Genomic DNA, 12641 nt, shown 5'->3' on the forward strand with positions numbered 1-12641 from the left:
TGGATGTGGACTTAGGATCCCTGACTTATCGTAAACAATAATTTAGCTTTAGCCTAGCTTAGGCTCAAACTATTGGCGGTTTCACTTGGATATAATTCCCACCCTTGGCGTGTTTTTCCGAATATATAAAGGAGCGTTTTCCACCTGTTGCCACTCATGGTCACGCTGCTCCCAGGGCAGAGGTGAGGCAGCGTCTGACGAGTTGCCTCTGCCCTGGACGAAAACGTTTGTCCCTATAAGTAAATAAGTTTCATTGACTGAGTTGTTATACAAGGATTACTTTATTCAGATATCTCATAACATCGGCACTATGAAATAACGTATGTTTGTAGCATTAATTTGGAAACATATATGTATGTATGGATACGGTGTGGAGTTTGCCCCAATCAATCCACATTTGAAAAATAAATATCGAGAACTAACTTTATTATTGCATTGCATGTATTGCTAGCTAAATGCCATCACTAGATGTGGCCGCGTAGAACTTCTCCATTTTAGCAGTTAGATAATCGTCACATATTTCTAAATGTTTTGCCATTCTATCGGGTCGAATCAAATGTGTAGCGTTGAATGGGCATGTTTGTAGAGGTTCGCCTTGGTAGTACTTTTTACATTTTATAAGATGAGCGGGCATACGGAATCGAAGAACCCGATGTGTTTGATTGTATGGGCAAATTAAAAATTCGGAATCCATTATCAGCTGAAAAGAAGTTATTGCATTATATTTATGAATATTGCGTCAGGCAATAACTAACGACAGTTGCAACTAGTTGACCAAAATGCAAAACACTTGCTACCAAGAGAGAATATTCTTATAATAAAAGAAACGTAAACGTAATGTTAATTTCTTATATAGTTTATAGCGACATCAAACATTGCCACGGGACTTTATAGCAAAGGAGCTCGCGACCGCGACAACCTAAGGAACCATCAAGTTATGACAATTGCGTAAACTTATACACTCCAAAATCAGTATTGAGATTATCCAAGAAAAAAAACTTCAAACGAAATAGAAAACTACTAAAAACTAAAAATCAATACTTAGTATGTAAGCCCTTCGCTTTGATTACAGCAGCCAAGCGTCTCGGCATCGAAGAAACTAGGGTTTTCATGTAGACATTCGGAATGTTGGTGAGTTTTACTGGTAATTGGCGTTCCCCGAATTTTCCTGTCTAAGTAGTCCTATACATTTTCTAAGGGATTGCAGTCCGGTGACTGAGGGGGGGGGGGGGGGGTCTGGAGGACTTTCGGGCAGTTATATAAGAGCCATTCTTTTGTGTTTTGTCATTATCTTGATAAAATTTGAATGTTGAAAGAATCCACAATGTTCCTGCACTGGAGTGTAGATTTTTTCTTAAAATTTCTATGTACGAGTCCTATGTCATGTTGCCATCGATAAAAACCAAACTACCTGCTCCTGACGCCACGAAACACCCCCACAACATTACGTTACCGCCGCCGTCCTTTCCAATAGTTACATTTTTCTGATACAGTGCCGTATTTGTTTATCGCCATACTTTTTGTTTCCTGTCACCACCAAAAAAGTAGAATTTCGACTTGCCCGTGAATCTGACGTTACTCAAAAATTCTTTTGGCATATCAGCGTACTTCAATGCAAATTGTAACCGTTTCTTTTTATTTACCTCACTTATGAATGATTTTCTCGCAGCAGTACGGGAGTTAAACTCAGTATTTTTCAGCTCCGGCCTTATTGTTTGGCTCGAAATGTTTTGCTTAATTCTCTCCGTTACGTACGTTGCGTCCTGGTGCGCTTATTTTTGGGTGTTTTTCGAGTCACTAAGTATGATAAATGCGTCCCCTTTAACCTGGCCCTCGAGAAAGTGATCCGTGATGCCGAGGTAAATGCAAGAGGTACGATCCTCTTCAAGTCCACCCAACTACTGGTCTATGCTGACGATATCGACATCATGGGAAGAACCACCCGAGATGTACAAACTGCCTTCATCCAGATCGAGCAGGTGGCAATCGGCGCGAGATCTTGGGCTGTACATCAATGAAGGCAAAACAAAATATATGGTGGCAACGTCAGCACCGAAGACGAATCAACCAACAACATCAAACCGCACTGGTCAAACACAAACACGAAGAAGAATAAGGATAGGAGAATACAACTTTGAGACCGTTGACAATTTTTCCTATCTAGGGTCGAAAATCACAACCGATAACAACTACGATGATGAAATCCGCGCACGGTTGTTGTCAGCCAACAGAGCCTATTTCAGCTTGCAAAGACTGTTCCGCTCGAAACGTCTCACCATAGGGTCAAAGCTCTTACTGTACAAGACTATGATCTTGCCAGTCCTCATGTATTCCTCGGAGACTTGGGTTCTTAGCAAGAAAAATTGCGAACTCTTGGCCGCGTTCGAGAGAAGAATCCTCCGAAGAATTTTTGGTCCCCTACATGAGGATGAACGATTCCGTAGCCTACACAATGTCGAAATCTATGAGCGATACCATGACCGTCCTGTTGTGGATAAAATCCGGCTCAATAGGTTACGGTGGTGGTGGATGAAGATGATCCCACCTGGAAAGTCTATAAGGGCAATATCTATGGTAGAAAAAGAAGACGAGGCAGACCCTGCCTAAGATGGAGCGATGGCGTGGGTCAGGACACCAGACAGCTTTTAGGGATATCGAATTTACCTCGGCACAAAACCGGGATGTCTGGAGTTCCTTATTAAGGCAGGCCTAGACCGGATACCGGTTGTTGCGCCGTTGATGATGATGATGATAATTTTCAAGGCTTCGATGGACACTTTCTAATATCAGAACTTTTGAATAGAAAATTCGCCATTAATCCTGTAATGAATGGCACTAAAATAATGAAACTAACTTGTAGAAATGTTAGTTTTATTGATTCTTTAAATTTTCTGCCATTTCCTTTATCCAAATTTTCTGATGTGTTTGGATTTGAAAATCATAATAAGGGTTACTACTCATACTTTTTCAATACAAAGGAAAATTTTAATTATATTGGGAAATACCCGACACCAAAAATGTATGGTTACAATTCAATGAAGCAAAAAGAGAGACAGAAATTCTTAGAATGGTACAGTTCAAATTGTACAAAAATGTTTGATAATAAAAATGAAATGTTAAAGTACTGTATCAATGATGTCACTATTTTACGTTTAGGATGCTTATCTTTTATGAAAGAATTTCTGGAAATAACTGCGGTTAACCCTTTCACAGAATCCTTAACAATAGCATCTGCCTGCATGCTGGTATTTCGAAAAAAATTCTTAAAAGCTCAAACCTTGGCTATCATGCCAAAAAATAAATATTTGAAAGGAAAACAATTTTCATTTGCTTCACTCAAATGGCTACATTTCAAAGGCATGAATACTGCAGTTGGAATTTTATCCGCACTAAATACAGGTGAAGTGAAATTAAGGAAAGGCGGATTCTTCGTCGATGGGTTTGACCCAAAAACAAACATTGTTTACGGTTTTTTTGGTTGTTTTTACCATAGCGAAGGCTTATCGCCATCTCAGGCCCGCGGCTGCTAGGTAGTGCGAGTAGACTCGGCCCCCGACAGCCGCCAGCGGAACACCGACTGTGTTCCCCGAGGGACTGCCAAGAGCAGAGCCTTGCCTGGCCAATCCGTCAGCCCGCTCATTCCCTTCTATGTTCCTATTCCCGGGAACCCAGAGGAGAGTGATCTTGAGCGTGCCGCCCAGATGGTTGAGCGTGTCTCTGCACTGCCCCACCAACCGGGAAGATGTCGTCGTTGAGTACAAGGCCTTGATGGCCGCTTGGCTGTCGGTCAGAATGGCTATGTTACGCTTGGGACTCGAATCACGCTCCAGCCATCGACAGACTTCCAATATCGCCAGTACTTCCGCCTGGAATACACTGGCGAAACCTGGGAGACCATACGACTTGAATACACCGTGTGTATTCGAGAAAACCCCCGCGCCGACTCCATAGGCCATCTTTGATCCGTCCGTAAAGAATACCGTGTCATAGTCTTGTAACACGCCGCCGGTCTTCCACTTTGCCCTGGTTGGAAGGTCCACAGCAAAGTTTCTCGTGAAGTTCAGCTTGCGTGTGACATAGTCCGTGGGGGATGCCCAGATTTCTCGAAGTATTTCATCTAGAATGTTGCTGTGGCCGTAGGACTTCGCTGCCCAGCATCCGGACTCACGCAGTCTTACGGCACTGCACGCTGCAACATATTTGATGTGGAGGTCAAGGGGGAGGAGATGCAGGAGTACATTGAGAGCATCTGCCGGGCAAGACTGCAGAGCCCCCGTAGCACCTGCACACGCGGTTCTTTGAATCCTATTAAGCTTCGTTCTATTGTATTTCTTCTTCAAAGCCTGCCACCATACAATAGATCCGTACGTCAGGATCGGACGCACTACAGCGGTGTACATCCAGAGAACCATCCTCGGCTGGAGACCCCATTTCTTGGCAAAGGTTCTCTTACAGGCATAGAAGGCTATACAGGCCTTCTTAACCCTCAGTTCTATGTTCAACCTCCAATTTAGCTTAGGATCCAGGATTACACCCAAATACTTCACATTAGAGGAAAGAACCAATCTTTGTTCATTCAGCCGTGGTAGATGGAATTCAGGTATCCTTGTCTTGGTGGTGAATAGCATCAGTTGCGTTTTGGTTGGGTTTATGCTGAGTCCGCACCTTGCGGCCCACAGGCACACCTTTCGCAACGCTCCTTCCATGATGTCGCTCATAATGGACAGAAACATCCCAGATACTAGTATCACCAAGTCGTCGGCATACGCCACCACCTTCACCCCGCTGCTGTCTAATGTACGTAAAATTTTGTCCATTACTATTAACCAGAGCACCGGTGAGATAGCACCACCCTGGGGCGTGCCTCTGTTCACGGCTCTGGTCAAGTGGTTGCCTCCCAGATCGGATTGGATTATCCTGGTACTCAGCATGGATATAATCCAATGCGTGAGATACCCCTCCAATCCAATACCGGTCAAGGCTTCCTTGATGGCGTTGGTACTGACGTTGTTGAAGGCTCCTTCTATATCCAAGAAGGCAGCAAGGGTATACTGCTTGTACTGCAGCGACCGCTCAACCGTGCCAATTACCTCGTGGAGGGCGGTTTCTGTGGATTTTCCTTTGAGGTAGGCATGCTGGGACTTAGAGAAAGGCGTTCTCTCCATAATCTTCCTTAAGTGAATGTCCAGGACGCGTTCTAGAGAATGGTTATGGAGAATGGTTATAATTTGGAATACATTTGGGAATGCGATTTTAAAGACTTTTTAAAAAGGAACCCCGCGGTAGGCAAACAAATAACCGAAGATCTCGCATATTTTACTTTACCTTTGACCCTCCGCGACGCCGTTTAAGGGGGAAGAAGGGGAGGGGAAATATTTAGGACTTATGCAAAAATTAATGCTGAAAATGAAGTAATTCGTTATTTAGATCTTACAAATCTGTATCCATACATTAATAAATATGCAACATACCCCATTGGGCATCCTACAATATTTAGACGCCAAACTCCACCAGTTTCTGAAATTTTAGAAATGCATGGATTTATTTCTTGCTCTGTTCTCCCTCCTGATAATCTCTTCTTACCCGTTTTACCTTACAAATATGACAATAATTATATTTGTAGAAAATGTGCAGAAAATATTTATTGAACATAAAAAGACACCTTCCGTTTTTAAAATATCAAATTATTTAGGCGATTTAACAGATGAAGTGGAATCCTTTGGTTCTAATGCATTTATTTCGGAATTTGTATCCATTGGTCCTAAAACATATAGTTTTAAAGTTGAAATTTTTCCTGATGCTCAATATATCACAAAATGTAAGGGCATAACAATTAATTTTCAAACATCCAAAATTGTAAACTTTAATCATTTAAAATCTTTGGTAATGGGAGAAGCTGAGGAAGAAAATGGGGCGATTATCAAGTATGAGAATAAAATTAAGCGAAAACGAGTAGGAATTGTTATAACAGAACCGCAGAAAAAAACTCTGGCATTCACTTTTAATAAAAGAATTCTCGTGGATAGTCATTTATCCTATCCATACGGCTTTAAGAGAATTAAATTACAAGAATGAAAACAGAAAAATAATAAATATAAATAGGGATGCTTCTTTTATTTTTCAGTATTTTGATGGCAGATTCGGAGAAGATAGTGCAATATGTTATGGAATCTAACAAAAAGTCGATTATTGTTGATGTCCAGTTTGTAGTTGGTAACAATAAGCAAATGTTTGTAAAAGAACTAGTTACATTGAACACTGACTCTATTAATCCAGTTTCGTATCATTTCAAACCTCCGTTCCTGAAGGAAGAACTTAACGCAAATAGTGCATGGCAATCAGATTATAATTATAAATTCATAAATGGAATAGCGTGGTCGAATGGCGTCATTGATTATAATCATTTACCTGAAATTTTATCAACCCTAGAAGGTTCAGTAATATATGTGAAAGGAGAAGAGAGAGCAAAAGTTTTGAAAAAAAACCTTAAAGACGTTGAAATTATTCAGGCAGATATCCCCAAAGTCGGTCTTTTAAAAAAGTATAAAACAAATTGTATGCTACATGGGGAATCGCCAAATGTTAGATGTGCTTTAGAAAATACTGTGAATATGTATATGTATCTGCTGAAAAATAAAATCATTGAATAAAACAGAAAATATTGCCTTTTATTTAATTTGCTCTTTTATTTCTTTATAAAAACAAAGTATTAAACAGTACATTAGCGCTACAAAATATTGGAATTTCATAAAAAAGTTTGGAATAATTAACATGAACGTAAGATGCTCTCGATGGTATAAAGAAGTCTTCGTCTGGCAGTTTGATGGTGTTTTTCTCTCGACATTTTGTGACGTATACATTATAGTATTCTTTCACGCTCCCTGATGCACTGTTGTTATGGTACATAACATTATTAAAGAACCGCATCATCTCATATAACTTCAAAAGTTCAAGTGTCTGCAATTGGATACTGCCCTGAAAACTGCACACCATCCTGAATAATTTGTCGATACTGGAAGCCGTCCATGAAGATGAAAAATGATTTTGGCTTCAAAGTTTGAAGGATCAAAACCGAGCATAATTTTTCGGTTCTGGCATCCGTCCAAGTAATAGGTGTAATTTAACAGCACTTGTTCTCCCGGCACTGCAGCTTTTCTTTCTTTCACCGTTTTGGTCGTTGTTTTTTTCTCACTTTTTAACTTCTTGGTGTCAGGCTTCATCGTGAACAAATGTAGTTGCGAAACTGGATGTAAAATATGTCGTTTCGGGTTTTTATACTTAGTTTTCATCTCGATGGGTACATAAATTTGCTCCTATTATATATGCACATGATTCTTTAAATACATTTTTCTGTATAAAGTAACAACCTTAGTGTCATTCCAAGTGAAATCATATGATCAAAATTGGTTTAGAAAATTTCTAAGACATACAACAGTAATACCCACAAGTGGATGCAAACGCACTTTGTAATCGTTTCTTATTATTTATAAATACGGACGAATTAGTCATGAGAAACTTTTGAAAAAATGTATTTACTGGATAACCTCCAAATGAATCAAAATACTCCGCAGGTCCTTTTTTCGGAATGAAGAAAGCAACCCAATGAGTTCCACTTTTGTAAGAAGGATCTGTATTAGTTATCACACATGCCGGTCTTTTAATTCACTTCGGTAAATAATTACATGGAAAAACGCCTTTGAAGAATCTTGATGGTATTTTATTCGTTCTCAGTGTTCTGTTTAGTTCAATCGTGTTCATTCCTGTTCAGAAAAGTTGCAAGCTTCAATATTAATGATTTTCGAGTGCGATGTTACATAGTGCTTTATAAATTCCTTTACACCATCATCTTGAACAAATACCGTAGTAAATTTCGCCAATGTTTTTATAACGTCTTCATCCAACCGTCTCAGCTCCAAGTTGCCGCATCTTCCCAATTGTTCCACACCTGCTAGATTGCTTATTGTGGTAGGATATCTAAAGATGATCTCTCTGGTGAACAACTTATTATCCGCAGTAATACCAGCGAACGACACCTTTTTAAAGAAAGCTAAATCACCTCCAGGGAGATAGTCAAAATTCACTTCTTCTTTTTCTTCAGCCTTTGTCCCGTTCACAAGCGGGGTCGGCTCGTCGTGATCGGCTTCGCCATTTGGCTCTATCGAATGCCTGATCTGGGTGCAATCTCGAGGCTTTCAAATCCCCATCCAGCGTATGAAGCCACCGTTGCTTAGGTCGGCCTTTTGGTCGTTTACCATTGACTTCGATGTTCAGACCAATCTTTGCAAGTGAATTCTCGTTTGCACGAATTGCGTGACCATACCATCGAAGACGCCTCTCTCGCAACTTTTCCACGATCGGTGCAACCCCATAATGATCGCGGATATCCTCATTTCGGATGTGATCTAAACGTGTGACGCCACTAGTCCAACGTAGCATCTTCGTCTCCATTACCGCAAGACGCCGTTCATTGTCTTTTATGGTCGGCCAACACTCAGAACCATAGAGAGCGACTGGACGGACGACATTGTGGTAAATTTTAGATTTGAGACGTTCGTCGTTCGTTGATACGTCGATCACAAAGGACACCAGTTGTGGAACGCCACTTCATCCAGGTTGCGTTAATGCGTGAAGCAATTTCATAACGCAGTTCTCCATTGGCTGATAGCGTTGACCCGAGGTATTTAAATCGCTCAGTTCTGGGCAGATCACTGCCGCTGACAGTGATTGTGCCTGTTTCATGGGGATCGGTCGTCGAAAATTCAGTTTTGTTTAAATTCAATCTGAGACCATGTTGCTTGAGGCGATCATTCCATTTTTGAACAAGTTGCTCGAGATCATTTTTGCTATCAGATGCTAGGAAAACATCATCTGCATAAAGCAGTGTGTAGGGCGCCGGACGTTGGATATCCCGTGTGACGGTGTCCATAACAAGGACAAAGAGGAGTGGTGAGAGGGCGCTTCCTTGATGAACTCCAACAGAGACACGAAGCGGTTTTGATACACCCGCCATACTTCGAACTTTACTTTTCGAATCGTGGTAGAGCAATTGAACCCAGCGCACGAGTTCTTCTGGCACCAAGTGTTGTCGTAAAGTATACCAGATGAGTTCGTGTGGTACACGGTCAAACGCTTTCTCTAGATCCAGAAAGGCAATGTAAAGAGGGCGATGCTTCTCACGGTGTTTCTCCATGAGTAACCGCGCAGCGTGTATTGCGTCAGTAGTTCCGCAGTTCTTGACAAATCCGGCTTGATTCACGGTTATTTCAACGATTTCGCGAATACGGTTGTCAAGAATGCGTTCAAAAATCTTCATGGTATGGGAAAGTAACCGGATCGGACGGTAATTTGAACATTCTGCTGGGCTACCTTTCTTTTTCCACATTGGAGCAGTGGTACTTTCTCGCCAGTTAGATGGTGTTCTTCCTTCCTGAATAACCCGGTTAAAGAATTCACTGAGCCACAGTGTTGGGTCCCAGCTCTTCGCTTTCCAGAGCTCAGATGCGATGTCGTCAGGTCCTGTTGCTTTCCCCGATTTCATTTGTTTTATTGCCTCCTCGACTTCAGTTGCGCTGACTGGTGGAACTGTTCCAAATGTCGGCAATGATTGTGGAAGTGGAGGATGAGCAAATTCTTCAGTTGAAATCTGCTCGAAGTATTCTCGCCATCTATCCGTTGCGGCTCGACGGTTGGTAAGCAAAGTACCGTTCTTGTCATTAACACAACAGAAGTGTTCGATATCCTGTGTGCGTTCATCACGGCTTTTTGCAAGTCGATACAGATCTCTCTCGCCATCCCGAGTGTCCAGTTTATCGTAAAGATTTTTGAAATGGTTCGCTCGGGTGACAGCGACCGCTTTCTTTGCTTCCCGGTTGGCATTCTTATAAATTTGCCAATTAGCAGGCGTTTTATCGTCGAGAAATTTGTGGTAGAGGCGTTTCTTTTCACGGACCTTCATTTCAACATCATCATTCCAAAGCCAAGTATCTTAGTTGATGTACCGCTTACCCGGCTTGGTGACCCCGAGGGTTGCAGAGGCCGCTTTGTGGATCGTGTCTTTCATTTGGTTCCATGATTCTTCCACATTCGTAATGGTTGGCAATCGTATGAGTGAGACCGTTTCTTCTTTCTTCTCACCAAATTGCCACCATTTAATGCGCGGCGGGCCAGTGCGTTCCTCACGCCGTTTTATCGATGGCTTAATTCGAAGGACAGCAATCTACGGCCGATGTTGAGGTGCGATGGTCTCATAGGGAACGACTTTGCAATCAGTGACAGTGGTAAAATGTTGGCGTCTTATGAGAATATAGTCGATTTGCGTTTTATTGTTCCCACTATAAAATGTGGGAAGATGAGACAATCGTTTGATGAACCATGTATTCATAAGTACAAGGTCATGGGTGTCCGCAAAATCGATTATACGCTCGCCACCTTAATTACGCGCTCCGAACCCCTTTCCCCCATGGCACCTGTTATCGTCTGCCTTTTCACCCACATGACCATTAAGGTCGCCGGCAATGGTTATGTAATCGTCAGGAGGTACGTGACAAGTCTTTTCATCGAGAAGTTGCCAGAACGCATCTTTCTCGGCATCAGGTCGGCCTGTCTGTGGTGCATACGCGGTGAAGAAGTGAATAGTGCGATCAGCTGATATAATGGTGAGCTTCATCAGCCGATCATCAAATCGTTCGACTTCTTTAATGGCATCACGGAAACCCTCTGAGATGGCAATGCGAACACCATATTGAGTGTGTGGGTTACCAAAATAGAGAAGTTTGTAACTTAATCCGATCATCATGTTTGTAACGACATTCTATGCATTTTCTTGGTCGAGCTGTCGCGGGGCCTGTCACCAAGAGAGATCAGGTAGGATTTACCATAGTAGAATAACTCCAACTATACTCTATTTATCTCTTTCCCTGATCTCAGCATTTTATTTTTGTTTTACTGAGGATAGTACCGAGTACATCCTCCTTTACCTGGGCTTGGGACCAGCATACTATGTTAATAGCATGGCGGAGTTTAGTCAACATTCACTAAATAGCTCATTTCGATTTTTGATTAAATGTGGAAGAATGTCGGAATGTCGGCACTATATATAGATTTGAACAGCTTGTGAAAACATTCCGAGCCTTGTCTATCTCGATACTGCTATACTGACAGACTCCAAATGGGTTTCGGCGGTATTCTACCCATAGTTCAGCAAATTTTCAATATACGCTCTGTATTGGTAATTGTGGTCATTACAGAACATTATTCACAACGCCAATTGGTGGAGCAGCTTTATCGTACAATTCCTTTTTCCCATCTTTTGCTTTAATAAGTTGTACTTTTAGTCGAAGATATATGCTAGACAGATCGCGGTATGTATCGCCATGACTTAACGACACAAATTCTAAAACGGTAGAGTTATCTAATGAAGCTATGGGCTTGTATGCTACTTTGTCTGTTTTTAAAATATTACTTTGAATTGGCGAACTTCAGAAAAGATCTAGTTTAGACTTTATGCACTCTTTGTACGACATTTTTACTTATCAAAAATGTCTATCACACGTTTACGTATCTGCTTTTGCGTGGTTTACCTTGCTTTGAAGCCGGAGATTTTTTAACAGCTTTTTTTTCCTTTAGAATATCTCCTTCGAAATCGATCTTGATTTTTTCGTCTCAAAGGGATTGGGTCTTTTTGATAACAACATTATGTAAACCTCTGAAGAGTTTATTTATACCTTTCTGCGTTAACTCCCGGGCAGCAGTTTTAGCCTGCCTCTTTAGAATAGTCTTAATCGGCTTGTCGTGACCTCCACTTCACTGTTCACTTCTTTTTTACACTCAAACTCTTTATTTCCGTTTCTAATGAAATTTTAACTCTTATTTCACTTAAATTTATTATTCATTACACTTAATTTACACTTGCACTTACATTTACGTCACTTTACATTACTTAACTTTTCCTACCTTGCGGGTTCGCTTTTAAAAATCGACTAACTCTAACATTTCCTTATGCTTATTCTTGACATACCTTAACCTACTTTCTTATTCTCATTTGCCAACCCACAATTACCTCAAAACATGATTAAGAGGTCTGTGCTGTTATGCAAACACTCAGCATTCTACAACACAATACTGACCAACAAGTATGTTCCGCATATTGTAATACAAAGCTTGTACTTTCTATCACAATATCGGTTACACACTTCTAGGTCGCGCCCAATGAGTCACCTCACGCTTACTTCCTACTTCTGGTAGTATTGCCTTACCAGTTTTTACTGCTTGTTGTTTTAAGGTTGTAGCTCCTGCCGGGACCAGGGGGCTTGCGTGTCGCACTAAACCTCTAAAGAAACTCCCAACACCTCCACCGTGCTGACTAATATCTGGCGATCGATATAAATTCTGAATTGAGGAATTCCCGCCGCTCTGGATTAAGTAATAACTTGTGAAATAGGAATCCATGTCTGTGACAATTCAAACTCCTTAAGTCTTCCAATCAGAGTATAGCTGGTTGACATCCAGACAATATATTTATACTTTACCGACGTTTGAAATGCATGAGGTATGATGGAACCTCGCTTGCACGGAATTCAATCAATTCGCCTTGATGTTTAGTTACTTCCACAGAAATACTTTCAATAGAAGTTGTTTTGATT

At 41.2% G+C, this 12641-nt stretch overlaps 1 protein-coding gene across 1 annotated transcript; it reads right to left on the reverse strand.

The window, feature by feature from the left end:
* Positions 1–258: 258 nt before the first annotated feature.
* On the reverse strand, positions 259–708 carry LOC119656913 (gametocyte-specific factor 1-like). The gene has a single exon (XM_038063608.1). The coding sequence runs from the start codon at positions 692–694 to the stop codon at positions 452–454; it is 243 nt and encodes an 80-aa protein (XP_037919536.1). The 5' UTR covers positions 695–708; the 3' UTR covers positions 259–451.
* Positions 709–12641: the final 11933 nt, after the last annotated feature.

This window comes from Hermetia illucens, chromosome 1, assembly GCF_905115235.1.
Source record: "Hermetia illucens chromosome 1, iHerIll2.2.curated.20191125, whole genome shotgun sequence".
Lineage (NCBI taxonomy): Eukaryota > Metazoa > Arthropoda > Insecta > Diptera > Stratiomyidae > Hermetia > Hermetia illucens.